General features: G+C 35.5%; 1 protein-coding gene across 1 annotated transcript in view; it reads left to right on the forward strand.

Moving 5' to 3' along the window:
• The window catches only part of PJA2 (praja ring finger ubiquitin ligase 2), a 63,387-nt gene extending 36,706 nt beyond the window's left edge, over positions 1 to 26,681 (forward strand). Inside the window, exons 5-10 of the mRNA XM_039467746.2 lie at positions 342 to 527; positions 5,475 to 5,657; positions 12,468 to 12,579; positions 19,402 to 19,516; positions 19,903 to 20,024; positions 24,045 to 26,681. Coding sequence (XP_039323680.1) covers positions 342 to 527; positions 5,475 to 5,657; positions 12,468 to 12,579; positions 19,402 to 19,516; positions 19,903 to 20,024; positions 24,045 to 24,170 — 844 coding nt within the window. The 3' untranslated portion in view covers positions 24,171 to 26,681. The remainder of the gene's footprint in view (positions 1 to 341; positions 528 to 5,474; positions 5,658 to 12,467; positions 12,580 to 19,401; positions 19,517 to 19,902; positions 20,025 to 24,044) is intronic.
• The last annotated feature ends 587 nt before the right edge of the window (positions 26,682 to 27,268 follow it).

A 27,268-nucleotide genomic window follows, 5' to 3' on the forward strand; every position in this document is an offset into this window, starting at 1 on the left:
TCCCAGTCGTGGTGGAAGGCAGAGGAGGGAACAAGGTGTCTCACTTGATGGGAGCAGGTGCAAGAAACAGTGAGAGGGGAGGTGCCACACACTTTTAAACCACCAGATCTGGTGGAAACTCACTTATTATCACAAGAACAGTACCAAGGGGATAGTGCTAAACTTTTCATGAAGGATTCACCCCGATGATCTTGTCACCTCCCACCAGACCCCATCACCAACATTGCGGATTACAGTTCAACATGAGATTTGGTGGGGACACAGATCTAAACCGTATCTGGTTAACACCCCAAATGATAAAAATAACACATAATGATAGTTTATTTCTCTCTGATTTGCAGTTCTGAGTGCAGTGATGGGGAATGGTCTGCTTCTTTGCCTCATCGATTTTCTGGTACAGAAAAAGATCAATCCTCAAGTGATGAAAGCTGGGAGACTCTGCCAGGAAAAGATGAGAATGAACCTGAGCTACACAGTGATAGCAGTGGCCCTGAAGAAGAAAACCAAGAATTATCTCTTCAGGAAGGGTATGTTTAACAGTAAGATTTATTTTTCTGTATATTGTACAAGAATGGTATCTATTACATTCAACTGTTGCATATGCTATTAACTGGATTTATAAGGCTTACGTAGAACCAATAGGCCCCCCTGATTTTTTCGTTATGCTTTTCGTATTTTAAAAAGAACAGTTAAGTTGAAAATAACTGATAATTTCAGTATTGAGATAGAGTATATGTCTCCACTTTGCTTTAATAAGAAAAGTTGGACACCTAAAATTTCATTTTGGTTAAGTTAGGAATCACCCACTCCTAACTTAATGGGTGATACCTAACTTAACTGTCATTGCTCAAGGAAGAAAGGATAGCCTCAAGAGGGAAATTAGTGATTCATTCACAGAAATGGAGACAGCTGCAAGAGCTAGTGTTCGTATTCTTGTCTAATTGCGTTGGATGATACCTTCAAAATATCAGTGATTGATGATAAGCATTTTGGTTCTTTCCGAATTTTAATGGGAAGGCTCTAATGCTCTAAAGGTTGTCAAACATACTATGAAGGGTTAGATAATAAATATTTTTGGCTTTGTATCCAGTCTGTGTTGCAGCTACTTACCTCTACTGTTGCAGTATAAAAGTAGCCATAGACAAGATGTAAATGAATGGATATAGCTGTCTTCCAACCTTTTATAATTTTATGGGTTTCTAGCAAGAAAGTTTGTTGAATTTTTTTAAGGTCTTTTCAACATCAGTGGAAATGATCATAATGATTTTTCACTTTTGCCCTGATCCTGACGAATTGTTCTGTAACTAGATTTGCTAATATTCAACTTCCCTTGCTCCCTGAAATAAACCAAATATGATCACAATCATGGTGTAGTGTTATTTTAATGGGCTTCTAGATTCTAATATTTTACATGAGATTTTTATATTGAGATTCCTAAATGCAAATTACCTTTTAGTTTTTTGTTTCAATATCAGTTTGGTACTTGCTTTGCTAAAAGAATGTGTATGCTTTCCTTTTTCTTTTTCTGTTCTTTGCATCTGTTGCTTAAGTAACTTCTTTATTCTTTTAAAGTTTGTTAGTATTCACTTGTGAAACCATCTAGGCCTCTTGTTTTATTTTAGAAGAATATCTTTTTGATAATTTAAATTTTTTTTCTATGATAATTGGTTCTAATTCTTAGTCTCTGGGAACTGTTTTGGTAAATTATAGTTTTTTAGGAAAAGAACTCTTCCAATCTAGACTAATATTAAAACTTATACTCTTCCAAGCGTATACATTTTCAGCTTGAGATTGATTAATACTGTAAGAAAATCTAGAAATCAAATATGTAGAGAAATCTGTAAAGAAAGAAATTCACAAACGTAATTGATTATGACAGTGGTAGGTTAAGCTGGCATTTTTTCCTCTTCATGACATATATTATGTATACACACACACATATATGTGTACATATAAATGTACATATAAAAATATACGTATAAAAATATATGTAATTTATAATTTATATATTTTTTGGCATTAAAAATAGTGTTTTTAAAAAAATAAATATATGGTGTTATATTTTTTGGTATTAAAAATAGTCTGTTTTCTATTAAAAATAAATATATATTTATATATAAAAAATATATATATACATACATGTGTGGTTTTTTTTGTGTGTGTTTATTTGAGACTGAGTCTCGGTCTCTGTTGCCCAGGCTGGAGTGCAGTGACATGATCTTGGCTCACTGCAGCCTCTGCCTCTCACTTTCAAGTGACTCTCCTGCCTCAGCCTCCCAAGTAGCTGGGACTACAGGTGCCCACCACCATGCCTGGCTAATTTTTGTATTTTTAGTTGAGATGGGGTTTTACCATGTTGGTCAGGATGGTCTCGATTTCCTGACCTCAGGTGATCCACCCACCTCGGCTTCCCATAGTGCTGGGATTACAGGCATAAGCCACGGCACCTGGCCAAGTTACAGTTTTATTCTCACATTTTTCTTCCTTAGACTTGGTATTAGAGCTAGCAGCTTTGTTTTGTTGAATCTATGATTACATACGTATTTTCTTTAACCTAGATTTTATTTTCTAGCAGTGATTCAGACTGTTAATTTAGTAAGGTAGTTTTTGTATTACCATGATGTGTGTAGATCCACAAGTCTCTTTCCAATTAATATATTTTGCATTCAGAATGATGTAGTACACTGAATGTCAATTGCATAATTTTGACAATCTAATTAAATCCAGCAGGAATAAACTCCTAATATCTGGGATGGAGCAGAAAGAATAAAAAATGGGAATAAATTAGTACATTTTCAAAACTCGAGCTGTCCAGATAATACCAATAAAGCTTTGACCAAAGGGAGAAAAGAACCTCTGCTTTGGTTGAAATTAAGAAAACCTTCAAGGTTTTAACATTTGTTAAATGTCCACTAAATATCTGTTAGTTTTAGCTGTCTTTAGGCTAAATATACAAAACTGTGTGACTCCTTAATAATTGGTCACATGATTCATGTAACTAAAACAGTTCTTTTCACTATTGTACTTTGCATAATTAAAGGGTTAGTTTCTGAAATACCAGTAAGAGTGAATACAAATTTACCTTTTAATGATACAAGTTTTAGTGCTTTGGAAATATTTAATGAATTGCTAACAGTTTATTGCTTGGGTAGCTATTTCTGGTTGAACTTCTCTTGATAAACAGATGAAGTTACAATTGTTTTAAAAATAAGGATTTATACACAATAAAAAGTAGATTTAGACAGTATGGAAAGGCCAATTAAAAATCATTATAACCAGCTTCCTTTTTGAACTTATGAAGATCTTCTGTACATATAAAAGAATATATGTGTACACATTCCATTTCATTTTTTTATACAACTGGTAACACATTGTATAGCCATACATATACACCTTGCCTTTGTTATTTGTTTTGTTTATAGGTCTGTTTTTTAGGTTGTTCCATATTCATACATATAGATTTCCTTTATTCTTTTTAAAAATCTGCATAGTACTACCTTGTTTTGCTTAAAGTCACAGTTTCTAAGAAGCTGTCTATAAAGTTAAGTGAGGACTTAACTGTGTGTTACTACCTGGGTGTACCAGTTTCATTTGGTAGACAGTTTTGGCTACTGTAAGTAGTGCTGAAAAAGAAAATTGTGCATACTTGTTTAGGAGAAATAACTGGCAGCAGAACCACTAGGTCAGTGAGTATACACAAATTTAATCTATAGCTATTGCCAAGTTTCTCTATAGAGAACTTAAATTAGTTACTTTCTTACCAGCAGTATATGAATTGCCTTTCTTCAAAGCTTCACCAACACATAGGGTACTAACAAAATTTTTTATTCTAGCTAATAGTTGAAACATATTTTACTGTTGTTTTAATTTACATTTTGCTTATTATAAATGAGGCAGAGCATCTCTATATATTTAATGGCTATTTGAGTTTCCTTTTCTGCTAATTATATTCTTTGCCCCTTTCTGTTGATATATTTTAATCTTTTTCTTACAGTTTGGTTTTATATTTTAAGCTTCCATTTATTCAGGAAAAGCCCTTTGTCTCCCTTGTATTATAGTTTACTTTTCTTAATTTGAGTTTTGTGTCCAGATTTTTGGTGTTTTGACTTTTCCGTATCTTCTTTAATGTGAATGTTGTAGAATTTATGAGTCTGTTTGTGACTTCAGGATTTTATATCATGCTTAGAATGACACGGAAATTTTTGTACGGTTTTCTTTCATGATTCTTCTGTTTTTCATTTTTTAAGTGAGAGTGGGGGTACATATGCACATGTACTTTAACCTCCTTCCCTCCAGGTGAATACCCAGTTGTCCCAATATCATTTGTTGATGAGACCCTTTTTTGTTTTGATTTTTGAGACAGAGTCTTGCTCTGTTGCCTAGGCTGGAGTGCAGTGGTGTGATCTCAGCTCACTGCAACCTCTGCCTCCCGAGTTCAAGCGATTCTCATGCCTCAGCTCCCTGAGTAGCTGGAGTTACAGGTATGCGCCCAGCTAATTTTTTGTACATTTAGTAGAGACAGGGTTTCACTATGTTGTCCAGGCTGGTCTCGAACTCCTGGCCTCAAGTAATTCGCCTACCTTGGCCTCCCAAAGTGCTGGGATTACAGGCATGAGCCACCACGCCCAGCCTAATGAGTCCTTCTTTTCTTTTCTTCCTGTTTTGAAATGCTTCCTTTATATCCTCCTTATTTTCTTGATCTGTATCATTGATTTGTATGTCTCTGTTCCTGTGTAGTTAGATTCTAGTAGGAATAGACTGACAGCAAACAAATAAGAAAATGTTGAACAAAAATAAATTTTATAATTTAAATAAGCAGAGCTATGTGGTAATCAGCAACTGGAGAGCTACTTAAACTGAATGTTCAAGACAGGCCCCCTGAGGAGGTGACTTATAATCTGACATGAACATTAAGAAGAAAGTAGCAAGGTAAAAATCTAGTGAAAGAACATTTTAGGTAGAGGAAATGGCCCCAAGGTAGAGATGATCTCCATGTGTTACAAAAGTAGAAGGAAGAGTAGGAGTATAGTAGCTGGGGGAAGAGTGCTGAGAGATACCATTGGAGAAGTGGGCTGAGCAGAAAGCATGTGTTATTTAGGGATTTGTAGGCCAGGTTGAGGAATTCAGATTTCATTTTAACTGTGAAGGGGAAGTAGTCAAGAGCAGTGTTACAAAATTCAAATCGTTGGGGATGGATTTTTCTTATGTTTCTCCTTTTACAGAAGGAGAAAACAGCGTAGATAATAAATATGTTTCTAGGTAATTAGGAACTATTTCTATATACATATGACCTTACAACTGATTTCTTTCTTTTTTATATAATTCTGCAGTTAAGAAAGACCGTTTTTTAGAATCATAAAAGTACTAAGAGCTTAGAACTCAACAGAGTCCGCTTGCATGGAATAGAATTAAAGACAGTGTTATGGTATGTTTAAAAACAATATTTTTTTCTTCTTTTAAAATGTTTGTACTAGGGAACAGACATCCTTGGAGGAGGGAGAAATTCCTTGGTTACAGTACAATGAAGTCAATGAAAGCAGCAGTGATGAGGGAAATGAACCTGCCAATGAATTTGCACAGCCAGCTTTCATGTTGGATGGTAACAATAACCTGGAGGATGACTCCAGTGTGAGTGAAGACTTAGATGTGGATTGGAGGTATGTAGCACAATGTTATCAGCATGCTTAATTAGCTTCCTTGAGTAGAATGAGTTCATGATTCTAAATTATGAAAATTAAATCTCTGCTAACTAAGAAATATTCTAATTTTCCCATCTGTTAGTCCTCTTCTTCAAAGCTCATTTCAAATGTTACTTCCTACTTGGACCCTTTCCTGCTTCCTCCAGTCAGTGAGTGACCTCTTACTTTGACATTTAGCTCTCTTGAAGCTCACCTTCTATCCTAGTTGTTAATATACTTTTTTTGAATTTTGGATTTCTGACTTTTAAAATTTTCCTTTATGTGCCGTGTAGCACTTAGCATAATTCTTTAAAAAACAGCTTCTTAATGAATACTACTTGGAATTTTAAAACCTGTGGTTGAATCAGAAAATCATAAGAATATGATTTCCTTCCCTATTCTTCCCTTTCCTTCTGTGTGTGAAATATGGACAATAAAATTTTACTTTCCTAGAGATACTGAAAGCATTTAATTTACTTTATGCTTGACAAAGAATAGTGAACTTCAAATGAAAGTAACATATAAGTGAAGTGTGTTGTAGAATTGTTACTTATCATGATATAATGCTCAGAATTTAACTGTTTTGGTTTATAGTATCTTTAAAGTGTATATAGCACAATGAAAGCAGGTAACTATTGAGATGTAGAAAGGATGTCCTAACTGATCCCTTTTGTTACTTTTTCTGGGACAAAAAAGGTATCTTGGTAGACTACCCTTGTTTCTTTCTTTGTATGAATTTGTCTTGTTTTTCCAGTTAAAATTCGATTTCAGAAAATTCAGAAAAATCAATAAGAAAAAACTCACTTAATGTCCCCTGGTATCTCTTCAGTTTTCCAGAAAATTTGTTTTTTGTTTGTTGGTTGGTTGGGTTTTTTTGTTTGTTTTTTTGCTCTGAGCCGGAGTCTTGCTCTGTTGCCCAGGCTAGAGTACAGTGGTGTGGTCTCAGCTCACTGCAACTGCCATCCCAGGTTCAAGCCATTCTCCTGCCTCAGCCTCCAGGTGCCTGCCACAACGCCTGGCTAATTTTTTTCTATTTTTAGTAGAGACAGATTTCACCAGATTGGCCAAGCTGGTCTCGAACTCCTGACCTTGTGATCCACCCGCCTCGGCCTCCCAAAGTGCTGGCATTACAGGTGTGAGCCATTGTGCCTGGCCTAGAACACGTGTTTTAAGGCCTCCTTTGTGTCTTTAGTTTCTCTTTCTGTGTGTGCTAGCTACTTCTCCATATTGTTCCAAATGGGAAACTGAACATCTTCTTGAGATCTTTCTTGCCCTTTCCTGTTCTTACTCCCTAGAGGGGGAAAATGTGTGGAGAACAGACTTTATCACCATTTTGTGACGGTAGAAATGGGATTTCATTACAGCTATGCAATTTGTAATTCTACCTTAAACATTCTCATACTCTAAAACACATTTTCTGGCTTCCCATACATTATGGGGAATAAGTGGATTTACCTAGTCCCAGTATTGCTGATCTTGATGTTTGTCTTATTTCCTCGCTCTCTTATGTCTCCCCATTTGCTTCCTACTGCACTCCTTATTAATTTGGAAGTCTTCTCTCTCCATTATGCAAAGTAATTCCTCGAAGTGTTCAGCAGATGAAAGAATCATCTGTTTAGCATCATCTATGCATGTTGGGAGGCAATTACGGTTTCATGTGAAGGAATTTTTTCTGTTGTACATTTTCAAGACTCTAAAAGTGTTTTTTTACAGCTCCATTATGAAGATGATCCTTCCAATAGGGGCACTAGGATTTAACAGATTATTGACTCATTGAAATAGTGCAGTGAACTTTTTCTTTCCCATCCTCCATGAAACTTGTTCTGTATTTCTGGTTATTCCTTTAGGACAAATTTTTGGAGGTGATATTATTGAGATATGTGGTATTTTTCAAGGTATGGATACACATTTCCAAATAACTTCCCAAAAAAAGGTTGTTCCACCTAAATATTTGAAGGAATAATGGAAATCTTCACTGAATATAATTTGTTTGTGTGGGTTTTTTGTTTTTTTGGTTTTTTTGAGACACTGAAGTCTTGTTCTGTTGCCCAGGCTGAAGTGCAGTAGTGCAGTCTCAGCTCACTGCAACCTCTGCCTCCCAGGTTCAAGTAATTCTCCTGCCTCAGCCTCCCGAGTAGCTGGGATTACAGGTGCCTGCCACCACACCTGGCTAATTTTTGTATTTTCAGTACAGAAGGGGTTTGACTCTGTTGACCAGGCTGGTCTCAAACTCCTGACCTCAAGTGATCTGCCCACGTCAGCCTCCCAAAGATTACAGGTATGAGCCACCATGCCTGGCCTCTGAATATAATTTGAACTTAAATTTGAGAAACTATTACTTTAGGTTCTAATTCATTGATACGCCTTGTAGATATGGCTGTTATGTTAAGGTTTTAGAAATCTCACTAGTGGTCCCAAAATGTGCAGAGCCTCAAAGTACTTTTTTTTTTTTTTTAATTATAGAAAACATTTTAGCATTAATTTTAAGACACAAAATTTGAAGGTTGCTCTATGTCAACACCTCAGTATTTGCTTATGTGGTACTATACTAATTTATGTGGCAGTGTCTAAAAGTTGATAAGGTGAAAATATAGTTTCATCTCTATATTAAAGTAGCTTGCTACCTTGGCAGCTAAAAGGAAAGCCATGGCAGAGAGCAGCAGTTCTTGCCTCTTAACGTCATACTTTAACACACTTTTTTTTTGTTTTGCGCTGCTTAGGAAAAAAGTGAAGCCTTTTGTTTCCTTAATTTAGTTTAAAGGAAAATGGAAGAAGTCCTCTATGAAGTTTCTTTGTTTACTTGTTTGTATTGAAGTTGCATTAGTGTTCAAAATACTCAAGAGTATCTGATAGCTTTATGTGGTAGGAAACAACACAGAGAAATCATGATTTTAGATACAGACAAATCCTAACTGTACCATTTATTTATTCTTTGATAACTCCTTAACTTCTTTGTCTTCCTGTAAGAAATTAGAGTTCTTACTATTAACCTAATAAGATGTGAGAAGTTAATTCTGTATTGATATAACTGTGTCTTAATAGAATTTTTAAATAGTTTTGATATAATTCTAGAGTTTCAGAAAAGTGGCAAAGAATAGTACAAGAATCCACATACTATCCATCATTAAGATTTCCTACAGGCTAACATTTTAAGACCATGTTTGTGTTACCATTCTCTCCTTCCTTTCTCTATACTTATAGTAAGGTCTTTTTCTGACCCACTTATGAGTAAGTTGCAGGCATGATGTCCCTTTACGTGTAAATATTCTACAAAGAATTTCCTACATCCAAGACCATTTTCTTATATAACACAGTAAAATTGTCAAAGTCAGCAAGTTAATGCCAATACAATATTATCTAATCTACTGACCTTACTCAGATGTTCATAGTTGTCCCACCAGTGCTATTAGATCTGTTCTAATCTTTGTATTCGATCTTTCATTGTGTTTAGGTGGCAAGGTTCTTTAGTCTCTTTTAATGCGGACGTTTCCTCAGTCTTTGTTTCTCATAACCCTGAAATTTTTTTAAAGTACGGGTCATTTATTTTTTAGAATGTCCCTTAGGATGTATTTGTCTGTCAATTTGAGTTGTGAATTTTTAGCAGAAACATCCAGAAGTGATGTTCTATCTTTGCAGTACGTATCAGAAAACACATGGTATCAAATCAGCCCATTACGGGTGATATAAAATCTGATTTAATTATGGTGTTGTCTTTCAGATTTTTTTACGTTTGTCATTTATCCTTTTATACAGCTGAGCCTTGAACAACACAGGGTTTAGGGGTGCTGATCCCTGTGCAGTAGAAAATCCAAGCATAACTTTTGACTCTCCAGAAGCCTAACTACTGATAGTCTGCTGTTGCCCAGAAGCCTTACTGATAACATAAACAGTTGATTGACACATATTTTTGTATTTGATATGTATTATATACTACATTATTATAATAAAGCAAGCTAGAGAAAAGAAAATGCTAAAAAAAATCATAAAAGATAAAATATGTTTACTCTTCATTAAGTAGAAGTAGATCATCATAAAGGTCTTCATCCTTGCTGTCTTCATGTTGAGTAGTAAGCTGAAGAGGAAGAGGAGGGATTGGTCTTGCTATTGCAGAGGTGGAAGAAAAACTGAGTTTAAGGGTACCTACTCACTCAGCTCAAGCCCCTGTTGTTCAAGGGTCCGCTGTAATCAATAGGCTTCTCATGTGAAGATACTTTGAGACTGTAAATAACCTGTTTCTTCTTAAACTATCAAACTTCCATCCACTAGTTTTAGCATCTATTAGTGGTTCTTGTCTGAAACCATTTTTGTTTTTTGTTTTTTTGAGACGGGGTGTCATTCTGTCGCCTAGACTGGAGTGCAGTGGAGCAATCTTGACACACTGCAGCCTCTGCTTTCCAGGCTCAAGTGATTTTCCAGCTTCAGCCTCCCATGTAGCTGGGACTACAGGCGTGAGCCACCAATGCCTGGCTAATTTTTGTATTTTTTGTAGATACAGGGTTTCACCATGTTACCCAGGCTAGTCTTGAATTCCTGAGCTCAAAGTGATCCGCCCATTTCAGCCTCCCAAAGTGCTAGGATTATAGCCACCACACTTGGCCTGAAACAGTTAATTAACATGGTGACTGCCAAGTACATGATATTAGAATTTTTAACTGATTATTTGTAGTGGCCAAATCACAACTGGATATTATGCTTTGAATATCTAGATTTGCTTAGCAAAGAATTATTGAGAGATAGTTGTTTTCAGTCATTTGAAGGGTTTTTTTGTTTTGTTTTGTTTTTGTTTTTTGTTTTGCAAAGAGTAGGAAGACACAATTTATGTTGCTTCAGCAGGCAGAATTACAGCAACAGGACAAAAGTTACAAGTAGGAATACTTCGGTACTTCATATGTTTTTAACTTCTAGTAGTACTCTCCCACACTGGCACATACCACCTTAGAAAGCAGTGTATTTTCTGCATGGAGGGAATGTTTCTTCAGTTTCTTGAATGTCTGCGATGGTACCGTCTCTGTGCTAGGCACCCTTGTGCATCTACTCATTTAATTTGTTTTATAGATGAAGGAAGAGTCAGTTGCACAGTTCAGCTAAATCCATGTCTTACTGATTTCAGGGCTCTTCCTCTTTGTACTACATTTTACAGCTAGATGAGGAAGTTTCAGTATTTCAAGGGTGGGATGGATTCAGTAATTCTTTTATCATTTCCAAAACCTGTGATTTTATGAGTATGTCTGTTGCTTTGTATCATGTGCTACTTGATTTTCAGATATTGCTAAACTATAACATACTTTTTTTTTTTTTTTAAGGCTAGTCAAGTAAAGCAGTGGGAGTGGAGAAGCAACAAAGAAATCTGTAACTGGTTGTGATCAATTAGTTGTAAACACCACTGCACTCGAACCAGCCTATAACATACTCTTTTTAAGAACCATTTCTGTGTCTCTCAGCAGTAGATTTGTAATTTTAATTATGGCACATGGGTTGACATCAAAATTATTTTTGAGCTAGGTTGTTTAACTGTGGATGTTTAGGACTTTGATGTTCAAATTCTGGTGGGATATGGAAGTCAGCAAGTTTGTCTTTAGACAAAGTAAGCTCAGTTTTGAATCTCTTGGACTTAAGAGGTGGTAGGAGTACATCTACTAAAAGTGCCCTTCAGACAACTAGAAATTTAGGTCAGGAGCTTCAGGGGGAGTTTAGGAATTAGGTAGAGATTTATGAATTACCTGCAGAGAGGATAATTGAAGAAAATGGGTTTGAATATATAAATAATTTCCAAGGGAGCAAGATTAGAGAGAATAGGACCAAGGACATACTTTCAGTTTTCAAGTTTTGAAATAGTTAGTATTTCCAAGACTAGGGGAAAAGGAGGAATGTCGATATGTCCAGGGATGGAGGAAGGAGAGTAGGACCAAAGTGTTTTTCTTCTAGGAACTTAACAGTTTTTTAGAAAAAATTATAATAAAAATAAACAGTTGGGAGCTAGATACTTTTCAAGCTGTTTCATAATGGAGGTGGCCTAATCTTAAAAGAGGAGGAGAGAGATTAATGAGAAAGACTTGAAATAATAAAATATTTTAAAATCCAGAGTTATTAAGCAGTACAAAATGAGAGAATAAAAAAGTGGCTGTGAGTAATGATAGAATTAAAATAATTGTAGTTATTTCCTTTATCATAGTCTCACCTACATGCAGATTGGAAACTGAAAAACAGAAGAAATATGTGGGAAATAACATGGTGGGAAAAAGTACTGTATCCCTCAACTGAAATGCTTGGTACCAGAAGTGTTTAGGATTTGGGATTTTTTTCCTGGATTTTGGAATATTTGCATATACTTTCAGTTGAGCATCCCAAATTTGAAAATTCAAAATCAGTGGTTCAAAATCTGAAACTTTTTGAGTGGCAGTATGACATACAAAGAAAATATTCATTGGCACATTTTGGATTTCAGATTTTCAGATTTGAGATGTTCTACCTGTACCTTTAAGCAGTCTCTAGAGTTAGAGCTAGAAACACAAAAGAGAATTTTTCTGCAAACTTTGTGCATTGAGTGTGGCAGCCTGTTGGATGAGTAATGGTATCTTAACTACTCAGTTTTAGCATCTCACTTTCCTGTTGGGTTCCTCCTGCCCCTAACCCTATAAGTTGACACTAAAATATTTTAAGGTTTTATGTTCACAGCATGCTTATTGGCTTGCCAGTATGCTAATATAATTATGTCCTCCGCACAAGATTTCCTGAATCATAGTCGTGAGTTGTTTTTTTTTTTTTCTGTTCTTTTTTTTTTTTTTCCAGCCTATTTGATGGCTTTGCAGATGGACTAGGAGTTGCCGAAGCTATTTCATATGTGGATCCTCAGTTCCTTACCTACATGGCACTAGAAGAACGCTTAGCCCAGGCTATGGAGGTAATGTTCGCAACTCTGATGTCCGTTTATAAATTGATGGGATACAAAATGATAACAGTTAAAGGTGTAAAGGGTTTTTAGACTACTCTTAAGAAAAGGTGAATCTTTTTCCTATTAGTAATAGTTATTGAATAATGATTGTCACCAGTGTGTGTATACAAATTATACCTGATATTCTGCTAGTTTGCCTCAAATTGCAGTATTTCTTAGTTTTTGCTACAGAATGGAAAACATCTTGCTTACATTTAGAAAATATATTTTTTTCTATTGAATTATACAAGTATGAGAGTGAATGTCTTCTATACACATGCTCAGGTGTATTTGTGAAATGCAGCTGAAGCTAGGGATATATTACAAATCTTACTCTTTTTTTCTCATGGCTTCTAAATACTATCTAGCTGCCTAATGCAGTTAGGAAATTTGGCCCCCTTTATCTCCACAAACACATACACACTTACATAAATGAGTCATACATGCTACCTAAGTTTCTCTTGTTTTCTTCTGTTACTTAACTAAAAGAGAAAAACTTGTTCTTAAATGTATTTATCTAAGTTCAAAGTCCAAGTATTTTTATGTTTGGGAACTACCACTATACCAGTGGATTTCATTAAAAGAAGTCTTTCTTTAACTCACTATTTCCAAAGTGATTTTCAAAATATAGGTACAGAAACAACTGGTGAATGAGCCACAGGTGAGAGAACAAAAAACTTGATAAGAACTTTTAGGAGCACTATATTTTGTCTTTAAATTTTTAGAGAGTCCAGTTTATGTATTTATTTATTTTTGAGACAAGATCTTAATCTGTCGCTCAGGCTGGAATGCAGTGGTGCAATCATAGCTTACTACAGCCCTGAACTTCTGGGCTCAAAGGATCAGCCCACCTTAGCCTCTCCCAAGTAGCGGGGACTACGGGTATTGGCTGTCACACCTGGTTTGGGTTTTTTGTGGAGTTTTTTGGTAGAGATAATACCTCATTAACTTAGCCAGGCTGATCGCAAACTCCTGCCCTGAAGCGATCTTGGTCTTCTCTGGGATTAGAGACATGAGCCACCGTGCTCAGCCAGAAAGTCTAGTTTAGATTGACAAATTAGAGAGCAGGTACCTATCTAATATCTATATATTTAATATTATATTTATATATCTAACATTATGACTATATTAATATATATAGATTAGATCTATTATATCTCTATTAGATATATTTGTCTTTATCTCTAATAAGTAACATATAATACATAATATATTAGAGATCTGTTAGCTATAATCTATCAATTTATATCGAATATCTGTAGATACTAGATAGCTATTTATCTGTTCACACATGTATGCATGCAAATACATGTTCACATACATTTATGCTAGCTCTGCTTTGTCATTACTTTTTTTAGCGTATGTCATTTTCCATGGAGATTGCTTTCAAATATGCTTTACAGTGAATGTTTTTCTCAAAGTAACCATAGCAGAAATACTCTATACTAGGCAAAATGTCAGAAAGAACATCATGAGACATGATACACTTAGGTTTTTCCCAGATTGTTTAACCTGCCTTGGAAAATTCTGACACATAAGAAATAGTGGTATAGCATGGAAACTTGTATCAGAAATATAATATACAAAGATTAAAGACTACTCATTTCTTCTAGCTAAATAGCTCTTTGAGTGATCTATTCTAGGGTCTGATTTCACAATACTTAGTCTTTCATTTTATGCTGGTGGTTTGTGATTTCCTACAATATCAAGATAACTTTAAAAATAAGTGTTTATAATAAAATGGTTTTTTTACTTATTATTAGTGGGCAATGTGACATTTGGCATCTTGAAAGAAGAGCCTGAGAGATTGGTCTTGAGAGGTCATGTTAGGTAAAGATATTAGCAGTGAACTAAGACAAGAGGCAAGCAAGAGCTTACAGTCTCAAACATTGCTGGCTTCTACTAATAGTGAACCAGTGGCATTATTCCTACCAGTCTATACTTCTGTCTCTGTTTAATAGGCTTTAAGCATCTCCCTTCTCTAAAGCTTATCAGCTTCTTCACATTTTAATGCTCTGATTTAATTTATTTGAATTTGATTGAGATGTTTCACTCCTAGAAAATGAGTACAGTTATGTCACTCTCCAGAAATCTATTTTCTATGTTCAGTATGGATTTGTTTAATCATTTTTTTAAATGAAACAAAAATAATGTATGATTATTTCTTTTATATTTAACACTAACATTCTTAAATGAAACAAAAACAAACTGCTTGCTTTTGTTTGTTTCTCAAGCAACCCTGTACCTTTTTGGAAGGTATACCTTTTCATTCTGTTATTTTTCCAATACTAGATTGAGCTTTCTTTTCAGGTAGTGGCTTTTGGTGAAAATATTGGCAGTGTGTATTTGTCTCCTTATATCTGTGTCTCTAATTTGAGAGAGGAGAGGGTAAAACATCAAGCATTTTTAACTTTTTGAAATGATGATATTAAAGTTTCTACTTTTCAAAATGGATTTTGAAAAAATATCCCCTTGCTCATTTATGTTGACATCTAAAAATTTTCAGCATAAATCTAGGTAGTATTATTTACTTTGCTAGAAAAATGTTTAAAATTTCTAATGTTAAAAAGTGATTAAACTGAGTTACAATTAAGGAAATTCATCTAATGAGATGGAGGAGTTTTTTTTTTTTTTTTTTTTTTTTCCTTCACCCTTCTCAGGAGTTTTCCTTTCTGAATTATGAGTGATTTTTATTACTGGAATAAAACACATTGCAGCATCAGTTTTACTTCTGATTTTCATCTTATGAATGTAAAGTTGAAAAATCTTGTTCACCTAAATAAATTAACAGGAATGGAAGGAGTAACATCATTGTCACTAAATTCTTTTGAGACATTTGTCCAAAATCATGTCAGGTTAACAAGTTGTTTAGATATTCCTTAGATTCCTTCAGTTGTTGTTGTTGTTGTTGTTGTTGTTGTTTAAAGCAAAGGATTGGAAGCCACTCAAAAAGATTTGTTATTTAGTCATTAGAGTTCAGTTCTACCCCAGTACTTCACATTGTCCCTCTGAATGGGTAAGAAGTATGCTTAGTATGCTTTTATTTATAAAGTGGAAGAAAGGCAAGTATAAACAGAATGTTAGAACAGAGAACCAGCTTAATATACTGCAAGTGCATTCTTACGTGGATCAGTTTGAAGAAAGATTACCTATGAAACCTTACTGAAACTGATTATCCTAAGACTGTCCATACCCATGGCGGGCGTGGGGGGCCGTTGTAAAGTCTTTACATACTCACAGTAGCACCTGTATACACCCAGGTGTAGGCACTAGAAAGGCAGTACGGTGGAGGTTAAGAAGCTTTTGTGTTAAAGAGTTAGGCTGCATGACCTGGGACAATTCATTTAACCTCTCTAAGCTTTAGCTGCCTCATTTAAAATAGGAATAATAAAATCTGCCGGCCGGGTGCGGTGGCTCAAGCCTGTAATCCCAGCACTTTGGGAGGCCGAGGCGGGTGGATCACGAGGTCAAGAGATCGAGACCATCCTGGTCAACATGGTGAAACCCCGTCTCTACTAAAAATACAAAAAATTAGCTGGGCATGGTGGCACGTGCCTGTAATCCCAGCTACTCAGGAGGCTGAGGCAGGAGAATTACTTGAACCCAGGAGGCGGAGGTTGCGGTGAGCCGAGATCGCGCCATTGCACTCCAGCCTGGGTAACAAGAGTGAAACTCCGTCTCAAAAAAAAAAAAAAAAAAAAAAAAATCTGCCTAATGGGTTATTGTGAGATTGTGTTAAAGCCATTAGCAAAATACCTTGGTTGTATTGGGAAGCTCTCAGTAAATGGTATATTCATATAGGTTTATTTAAATCAACAGTGAACAAATCTAGATTCAGGGTGGTCATTCAGAATCGGTATTGCTATCTTCATTCTTTAAAAACTGAATTGTATTTTATTTTTTAGAACAAGATATTGTGCTGATAAAGGATTATGCAACTTTAAACCTACATGTATTCCAGATTGAGTGATTTCGGCTATTTAGTTGTCTTTCTGACTCTTGGACTAACTTTTGTAAATACATTGTACTGCTTAAAGGTGTAGATAGTTTTTATTATTATTATTATAGATTTTCATAGCAGTTGCTGTCTCTTTTGCTTGTGTTGCTTATAAGTGATTCTGAATCATCTTAAATCTATGACAGTACCAAGGCAATAAATTATTTTTACATATATGAAATTCAGGTGTTATTAGCACTGCAAATGTGCAGATAATCATTAGAAAGAGATAACCCATTAAACATATATCAAAGCATAATTAGCCTGGAATAACTTCCAAAAATAGAAGTTACTATAAATAATATCCTTTATTCTGTTATGTGTAGCACAGCTGAGTTCTTGCAAGCAGGTTCTATCTTGAGTAGTACATGGGGAATTAGAGGAGATTCATAATTGTAGCTGCGTGAGAAGGAAAGGGACAGATAACAGGATCTTACCTCCTATTTCCTGTCTCCCAAAGGGAAAGTTCAGTTTAAAGAATTCTAAACTAGAACAAAAAAGCAGCGTAACAAGGAGTTGGCTAGGAGGAAATAAAGTTAATTCTAAAGAATATGGGAAAAGCATATATAAGGAGCAGCCACCATCTGTCAAGCAAAGCTAGGACACCAAGGAAGAGTCCCTAGTCCATCTCAGGGCTGAAGTCCAGACCTTGATGGAAATGGCATAGGTGGCTTGCTATATGACAGAGAAGTCACTATGGGATGTGCTGGTGGAAGTTGCTGGAAGTCAGCTCTCTTAGGGTACTGAGGAAAGCTGTTCATAGGAAGGTGTCTAACTGGAATTGCTGTGCTGCAGAACTATTCAAAATGGATGTTGGGGGAGGCTGCTGTCTACTAAGTGCATTAGAGGAACTGGCTGCTGGAGAAGCTGTGTGCACTGTAGCAATCTAATGCTAGAGGAAGCCACAAACATCACACAAGTCCTGGTGTGCTCTCTGTCAAGCAAGCACACTGGGACAGAAGAAAAGCCCTTTTCTCCAGGAGTGTTCTTCAGCATCCTCTATGAACAATGCTTAGCATCATGCCAGCTGTTAGGAGGGAAAGTATTAAAATGGTCTGGATTTTCACAGAGCTGACACAATAGTAAATTTGGATTTGTGGAGCAATAATTCCGTAAATGGAACATTCCAGCTCTTTGACAACTTGGCTTTCATGTATACCTTTCAATGCACATTTAAATTTCCATCCATCAATACAATTGTATTTCCACCAAACAAAATACAACTATTAGTTTCACTCATTACCCAGAATGAACAGATGACTAGTTCCAAGAGTCATTGTATCCACCATTAGCTATGCATCACTCCACAAATTCATAGTCACACTGAATATTATCTTATATAAAGACTAAATTGCAAATTTATCGTACAGCAACTGGCATATGAAATAGAAATAGGAAAGAGAAAAAGTAAATTGTTAATATATACAAATAAGCACATACATAAAACAAGCAAATAAAAAATAATATGCAAAATTACTAATTCTTGTTTCTGTATTTGGTCATGAGGCTGTAAATGATAACTAACTACAACTTCCTTCTTCCATGACCCATTCATATTTTCCTTGCCCTCATCTAGAAGCTCACTCAGCTGGTTTGGATTCTTTACTTGGTAGAGAAACCCAAACATTGTTTATATCTTCTGTTGTTGTTTTTTGGCTGCTGCAGTTTTCTGGTAACTTTCTTGTTGGGCATGAAAGTAGTAAGAGAGTCACACTCCAGGTAAGGTTATCATAGAGTTTGTAAGCAGAGGAAGCCTTGTCTGTGGAGGGAAAACTATTTCCACCAGTAACAGGAGGCTCAGAGTGACTTGGGGACTCAAGATTATAAGTTTCCTCAGAGTTCAACCAGATGTCCTCATTCCATGTTTCAGAACCTTATTCCTTAACCAATCAATGGTAAAACTTTTGAGAAATTTGATGAGACTGAGAAGTCAACTCTCATTTTAATTTAGCAATCCACACAATTATTTTGTGTTTGATTTTTAGGAGCAAGAGCTTCTTTTGGCTGGTCATGGATGCTTTCTGGCTCTCAAACCCTGTTGTATGAGACCTGAGTTTGTAATTTTTTCTGTAAGTGCACAAGGGCACTCCTAATAATCCGTCTTACATCACAGTTTTTATAGTTAGATCACTATTGCCATAAGGTCAAATATAGCAGTTGTCTGGACTCCCAAGACACATGCTTCAATTGGCCCTTCACCCCTGTCAACCACAATGATAACTTTATAAATTATGATGCTACTACAGACTATGGATTAATAGCATCCCAATCTCATTGGCAGAGAGCTCAGCACTGAGCTGCTCATAGGCCCAAACAAACCAATCCCAAAAATCTTTTCTTGCTGTTCTGTGTCCTGGGACCACTCCTTAGCTTCCCAAAGTGCTGCGATTACAGGTGTGAGCCACTGCACCCAGCTTCCGTTTTTGTATTTTTAGCAGAGACAGGATTTCACTATATTTGCCAGGCTGGTCTCAAACTCCTAACCTCAAGTGATCCACCTGCCTCAGCCTCCCAAAGTGCTAGGATCACAGGCATGAGCCACCGTGCTTGGCCGAGACAAGGTAGATTTTTATTTCACTTGTAGAAAGTTGAACTCTGTGTGTATGTATAGTATTTTATTTTCCTGGTGATGGTGGTGGTTCCTTCTGAAGAGGCAAAAGGAACAAAGGACTAAGGCGAAAGAAACTAACAAGAAGAGAACAATGGTGATATAATTTTGGAGGTACCCTAAAAAATAGTTTTCTGTTACTATTTTAAAGTATTTCCTAACAAAGAACTGTACCTTTGTTTTTCAGACTGCCCTGGCACATTTAGAGTCTCTTGCAGTGGATGTTGAGGTGGCCAATCCACCAGCCAGTAAGGAAAGCATTGATGGTCTTCCAGAGACCCTTGTTCTTGAAGATCACACTGGTAAGGGCAAAGCTGATCTCAAATGTTAAAGAACACGTTGCACATTTAAGTATATTATCAGTGTACCTGGATGATGAAATACTTGATTATTAGAAACTTTCACTAGATTTTTTTTATAGAAGCCAGATGCTCACAAACTTTCACCTCATATAAGAATATTTTTAATTTTCAAATGATAGGCTGAGACAAATCTGTCAGCTTTTTTGCAAAAGCAATATTTATTTGATTCCACATTGTCAAGTATTAGACAGAAATGCTTGCCAGTTAACTGATCAGACTGTCTCTTTTGTCTTTCAGAGATATCATCTATAAGTATAATATGTTGCTTTTCAGTTTTATTAAAATTGAACTATGTGTGAGTGATCTAAATTATTTGTCATTTTCAGCTATTGGTCAGGAACAATGCTGTCCAATCTGTTGCAGTGAGTATATTAAGGATGATATAGCAACAGAGTTGCCCTGTCACCATTTCTTTCACAAACCTTGTGTCTCAATTTGGTTACAAAAGGTGAGTGATAGAATAATTAATTCAAAAATTTTAAAATTAATACTTTTAATTTTTAAAACTCTTCTGCAAGTGAGTAATAGTAGTAACTTTTAAACCTGTTTTATTTAGCTACAGATTTGTAGTACTTTTTAATTCATTGTTAAAAACTGGTTGCCTTTAATGATTATAGATTAGGGATAATATGGAAGTATTTTATTAACATTGTCTAAAAAACAACACAGGCAACAATAACATGTTTTTAATCATAACCCTGAAATTTGATGTTTTTAAAAGTGTCACAAGCACAGAAGCCTTTGGCACTACTCAAAGTACTATAACAATATACAGCTATTCTTCTAATATGGGTTGATGTTTCTGTAATGTATGAGAGATATTTAATAACCTACCAACTAGCTCTCATTCCAGTTTTTATATATTGTCTTTAAATATTTACCCAATATATCTTAAGCATGTTTGAATTCTTTAAATAAAGGAAGTGTTTTACTTAAGACTTTTTTGTGAATTCTATTTTTGCATAAAGGATATTTACCATCCAGCTCACTAGGAATTCCCAAATCACTTTCCTAGGTTATCTAGGAAATTGAGAAATACAACTATTTCTAGGAGTTGAGAAATACAGCTCCTTCCCTATAACCAGTGCTTTTTTTTTCCTCCACCCCTTTTCCCTTTCCTTTCCTTCTTTCCCTCTCTTTCCTTTTCCTTTCTTTGCTGTTCTCTCTTTCTGTTTGCCACTTTATTCTTCTCAAACCTCCACTTTTAAAATGTCTGAAATTCAATTTAGGAATGTTCACTGTTCTTTTATAAAATATCTCTATATGAGATAAAGTGCCTGACAAGTAGTAAGTGCCCAGTAAATATTTTATAAATCATAGCAGATGAAAGCTGTTATTAGAAATTAGAGAGGTTTTAATTTTATTAATAACAAAATCAACAAATACGAACTTAACTTATGATGCAAGTTACAAAGACCAGCCAGCTGTCTTCCGTAAAGAGCATGTGCTAACATATGCTATTTGAGGAGTATTGCCTGTATAGATATCATATGTGTCTCAAGTCTCATGAGACTTCCTGATGTTCTAGATTGAGGTATAATCTTTGATTCTGAATTAGTTTTAAAATACTGCTTTCCTTCCTCTCTCCCCTCTCCCAGAACATAATTTGGGAAATAATATTTTAGATGATTTTTCTTAACCTATTTATCTGGCATTTTGTTAATACAGCCTAGATGGCTGTAACATACAGTATACCAATCTTTAGAGTTTTTGTAAGAGTTAAAGTAGGTAATCCATGATGAATTTAATATAATGTTTGGCACATAGTAAACACATAGTGTAGGAAAAGTAGTGGTAAACTTATCAGTAATTAAAGTTAGAATTCAGTAGAAAATGACTTTCAGTGTCTGTACACGATGGTGGTAGTAGTAGAAGTAGGTGTTATTAAAATTAGTGGGGAAGCAGAAAATGCAGAGCCACCAACTCTTAACAATTTTGAGCATGGCTGAGTCTGTGAAGTCCATTCCCTCATTTCATTTCCACACCCATACATTAGAACTTCAACCCTTGTTGTCTTAACTACTATTGTAGTTACCAACTTTATTTCCTTACTCCCTTTAGAGGTACTTCCTTTTCATGTCTTTTTTATTTGTCTGAATCGATGGGGTAAATGTGTAACTTTGTTACATGCATAGGTTATGTCGCGGTCAAGTCAGGGCTTTTGGGGTATCCCATCACCCGGATAACATACATTATACTCATTAACTAATTTCTCATCACCTTCCCCCACTTCTTGAAAATCTTCATTGTCTATCATTCCACCATTAAAAACATTTTCTGGAATGTAGTTCTGATCATGTACTTCCCTTCTCATAAAAGAGAGAGACTTTCAGTCACCTGTGGAATTTTATCTTGACCTTCAAGGCCTTCTGTGATTTAGACTCCAACCTATTCCTTCAGATTCTGTATATTTTGCTCATGTTTTTATGCACTTGCTCCTGAAGTCTGGCATAATTTTTCCCTATACCATCTGTAAGATTAGATGATCTAGGTAGATGCAGTTTAAATCCCACCCTTTCTGTCCTTAATAAATGCTGCCTTTCAACTCCCCTGTTAGTTTCAGAGACTTAAGGAGCAGTACTTGCTGTGTGTCAGTCACTGTTAGATGATTCCTCTGGATTTATGATTTCTCATTTAATCCTCACAGTACTCTAGGACTTATTGGTATCCTTACCTTTTTTGTAATTATCGTTGCTTGTCCAAATTTAAATAACTAGTATGTAGTTCACCAAGACCACACTCATCTATTTGACTCCAAAATGTTACTGTTGAGGCCTGGTCTACATGGCGAGTACACAATACATGTCTGCTGACATGAATTTTTTTTTTTTTTTTGGAGACAGAGTCTTGCTTTGTCACCCAGGTTGGAGTGCAGCCTCGGCTCACTGCAACCTCCACCTCCCAGGTTCAAGCAATTCTCCTGCCTCAGCCCCGCAAGTAGCTGGGACTACAGGTGCACACCACCTCACCTGGCTAATTTTTTGTATTTTAATAGAGATGGGTGTTGTCCAAGCTGGTCGTGAACTCCTGAGCTCAGGCAGTCCGTCTGCTGTGGCCTCCCAGAGAGCTAGTGGCAGGTGATATTACAGGCGTGAGCCACTGCACCCAACCTGAAATGACTTCTTAAACAGTAAACATAATATATGTTGTACAGCCTTGAATTATACTTGAGACTTTGCTGTAACCCAAGGTAATAGTCTCTTCATTTTCTCTTCTGTCAGGAAATAGCTTAGTGTGAAGCCTTTCCTGTTTTTTTTTGTTTTTTTTTTTTTCTGGGAAGAATGTTCCCAAGATACAGTTCTTTGTCTCCTTCAACAGCATGATCTCTTCAGCCCCACTTCCAACAGGGAGTTCTCTTTGGGAAAAAGACCAGATTTGCAAGGAGATAATCTGTCATCAGATGACATATCTCTATAATTGTCTATTGGTCCTAAAATGTTGTGCTCTTAGTATAACTGCTTTCCCCTTCCCACCTTCCCTCCAAGGACTGTGGTTGATTGTTCTGTCGTTTAGAAGGCACCCAATGCTCTCTTTTTGGAAAGAAATATGGCTTAGAAAGAAAGTCTGAAGTCCATCTGCTTTGACATATCTGTGCTACCCTAAAATGAGGCTTTCATTTGCCATATACCTACTTTAGTTCACTGTAGACCTTCTTTAATTCACACCAAATCATAAATGATAAATCATAAATGACTTTAGTGTGAATTAAAGTAGGTCTGTGGTTTCTCTAATAAATGCATAATAGACTAAATTATGATAATTCGATTCAGATTATTGTTGAGCTAAGCTCTAACCTCCATGCAGACATGTGCCATGATTCTTTGCACACCCTCTGCCATTGCATCAGTGCTGAGTTTAGAGGCTCTTAATTAAAACTCACTAAATGGAAAATGAATGACCTCAAACATATGAATATGAATTAAAAATAGAAACTTTCCTCCATAAATTTAATTTCCATAAATTGAATCTGTAAAGTCTATCCCTATTCCCAATTCACTGACGAAAGGGGGAAATTTGAAGCAATCATTTCCATGTTGAGAAATTCCTAGATAAAAGCAAATACAGTTACTTATAGCTGAGTCAGGATTAAAGGAGGGATACTCCAGTACCTTAATTTCACAGTACCACTTAGGAAAGCTGTTTCAACAAATTACAGTTTATGTTACCAAACAGAGTCTTATTTGAGATGTATTGCTTTATTTTTCAATTATAAGTGGTTTTCTGCTTAAAAAAAAAAGAACATGAATAAGAGACATTGTTTACCCTCAAAGAAATTAAGAGTCTGATTGGGCACAGAGAAAGTACTTTTAAAATTATGTCTTTCTGCATTGTGTGGGTTTGAAGTTTATTTGGTTTCTGTTGTTAAGATACTTATAATTAGGATAGTGATACTATTTTTTTCTTTGTTAAGTTACTTGTGTGGCAGTTAAGATGATTCTGGTGGCTCTTAAAATTTTTTTTTCTTCAGTCGGGAACATGCCCAGTGTGCCGCCGTCATTTCCCACCTGCAGTTATTGAAGCGTCTGCAGCTGCTTCCTCCGAGCCTGATCCTGATGCCCCACCTTCAAATGACAGTACTGCAGAAGCACCCTAAACCTTAACAGTTGAAATGAGATCAGTCTATCGAAGTAAATCTGCAAATTCCTTCTAAATCTCATGTGCAAATAATTATATATAAATATATTTAAAAATGCTATATATAGTATATGCCGTAGTTTAGAAAGAGAATATTAACCTTTCTAAACTAAATTTAGGTTTGCAGAAAGTATTAAACATTTTCAAGCTGAATGTTGAGACAGTGCATCCATTTTCTTTAGTTGAATATGTTTGTATTAATTGTAAAGTCAAGCTTATCAGTTGACTCTCTCCAGAAAAAAATCATCATCCTGTGTGGCATACATTATTGGCTTTGTCTACAATACTGCCACTAAGTAATAATTAAACTCTCCTGTTTGCATCACATGTAAAGACTGTGTTCACAACAGTAGTAAAATTTGGTTTCATTGGAAATAAATTCTAAAGTATGCTTTTTCACTAGTCCCTTTGGTTTTGCATAACCTCTTGGTTCATAATGCTGAGAAATTTTTCATAAAGTCCATTTTTGACTTTTCACAATGTCAAATGAAGGTTAAAATTTTGGCCAGAACATCACAAAAGTTTTAAATCTTAGATGTAACACCCCCACCTCCCCCCCCCTCCCCGAAGTAAAGTTAGGTAGTAAAATCCTTAATGAAACCAGTGGATGTGCTTAATGTAAGGTTAGTAAAGCATACTAAGAATCTAGTGTGCTCAATGCTTGGTACAGTGAGCTGAATTAGATGGCCTTATGAAACCCTTTCTAACCTCTTACCCAACCTGTTTCTTGGTTAAAATTATACTTGAAGGCCCATAACACTCATGGAATGTTTGTTTAATATTGGATATAGTTAGTTTAAGGTAATTTTGCATCTACGATATTTTGGAAGGTCTGAAAACTTGGCACGGGGTCATCTTTGTAATTGTGTAACCCCAAACTAAGATGCACAGTGTCTCCTTTAGGTGATTACACACAGTAGACAAGTATGTGCAAACATGGACATAATAGTTCACTTACAAAGGTGATTTGATGTTAACACTAGAGAATGGTGACTGTTAGAATATCACATTTGAGCAAGTAAAATAGTAAAGCACATAGTGAATGTATGTCCATCTAATTGGTCCATTGATAATTTAGTTTGGGCACATAAAAGGAATATTTATATGGCTTCCCAAATGCAGAGTTATGTCTTATTTGTGTAATTCCTCTGAGTATTTATATCCCGTCTCTTTTTTTCATTCTTAAAAATAAATGAATTTTCACTGTTGGCACATTTGAGGCTTAAATATAAGGAACATAACACTTGCATTCTAATTTTTGCATATATTGTAAATGTGTCTGGTATTTACAGCAAAATACTGTGTATCCTTTTATGGGTAAAACAAAAGTGAACATTGCATGCATGTAATGTGATGAATTTGTAATTTAGGAGTTCTTTGGAGCTTCTGTGACTTTGGAAATGCTTACATTCAGGCCTTAATGTTGCATTAGCTAGCATGTTTTCCCTCTGATGTATATAGTCACTGTTGTATAAACTAATCTTTGCTTGTTTTTTACTCTGTGATCTTTCCATGCCATCTTTCATTAATAATCAGTTAGTGTCAAGGAGTCAAATCAGATTAAAATTAATTTCGTGTGTATATTGTGGAAATTTGTGGCTAGTGTGATTTTTGTTTCCTTTTAAGTACTGTTGATCAGTTGTGACACTTACTGGTTAAACTTACGTTGCTAAAGATTTCTCTGTAATAAGCCACACATTATATTTAGGCTGTATTAAGGGACCTTGGTTTTCTTCTAGATAGCAGCTGTCCCAAAGAAAATATTTCTTCTTTCCCGTTAAGATTTAGCTGTTATCTGCCAGTTGTTAAGAGGTTTTGGTTCCAAACTCAACCAGCAATGTTGAGAGCTGAACTTAAGATAGCTGTTGTACTTTTTGCTTTCCATCTGTTACTGTCCTTCATTCTTGGCTCCCTACTATCTATAAACAGCTGCTGTGAAGGAGAAAAATTGAGTAAGAGTTGGCTTAAATTTTAAAAAGGAAAAAGAAAATTGAAGTTTTAGGATTTTCATGATAACAAGAGCTGATACAAGCTAAGGCTGACAAGTTCAGATACCAGAATATTATTTGGTCATATCTTAGATCTTTTTGAAAAAGTTAAGACTATATGAAGGTAAATTAGAAATATGAATATTAATAAAATATCATTTATCTTATTTCTCTATGTTGTGACTTAACCTGATTTTATTTTTTTAACATTTTCTTATTTCTTATAATTTGAAAGCTGATATTTAAAGGTAGATCTATTTGGTTTTCTTTTGTGTTTCTTAATTGTTTAACTCTTAAGATTATTTGTGATCTGGATTTATGTATTTGTTTAGATACATATGAATTGTTAAGATGGAATGCAAGTTTTTCAAAAGCCCAGGTCTAAATGTAATGGTTGGTTTATTGTTCTACAACCCCAGCCCATCATTTTCTGTGTAAATCATAAACAATAAACAAGATATACTCGGTGGTCATTTCTAATATTTAATTGTGTGATTGTATCACTTCTATAATGTAACCCCTGAAGGATTTAGAGTTAATGACAAGTAACACTAATGAGCATGTGATATTAAAGTTCTTGAACTGTGATCTAAGAAAGCCCTAGAAAGAGCCAGACAGAAGGAGGTGATGGACTTTTTTCTGCTGGAGGGTCTCTGAGTCCTTGCCCTCTCCTGCCTGTCATCCCTGATTTCCACACTGACTCAGCACTGCAGAAACCCTTAAAGGAAGGGAGCCCACCTCACGTCAGTGGTTTTCTCCAAATCAGGCATGGGAATATTATTAAATCTTTAACATTTTTATTAAATAATTTGTTTAATTTATTAAATTATTAAATTTAGCAAGATTCCTCATGGTTCCCAAACAGTTCAAAGAACTCACTCATTTGAGAAGGGTCAATTGGGTGCTGATAAGTTAAGCCATTCAGTTAAACAAAGACTAGCCAGGCATGGTGGTGTGTCTATAATTCCAGCTATTTAGGAGGCTTGAGGCGGGAGGATTGCTTGAGCCCAAGTTTAAGAGCAGCCTGAGTAACATAGTGAGACTGTCTCAAAAATTTAAAAAGATAAAA

The sequence above is a fragment of the Saimiri boliviensis genome, chromosome 1 (genome assembly GCF_048565385.1).
Source record: "Saimiri boliviensis isolate mSaiBol1 chromosome 1, mSaiBol1.pri, whole genome shotgun sequence".
Lineage (NCBI taxonomy): Eukaryota > Metazoa > Chordata > Mammalia > Primates > Cebidae > Saimiri > Saimiri boliviensis.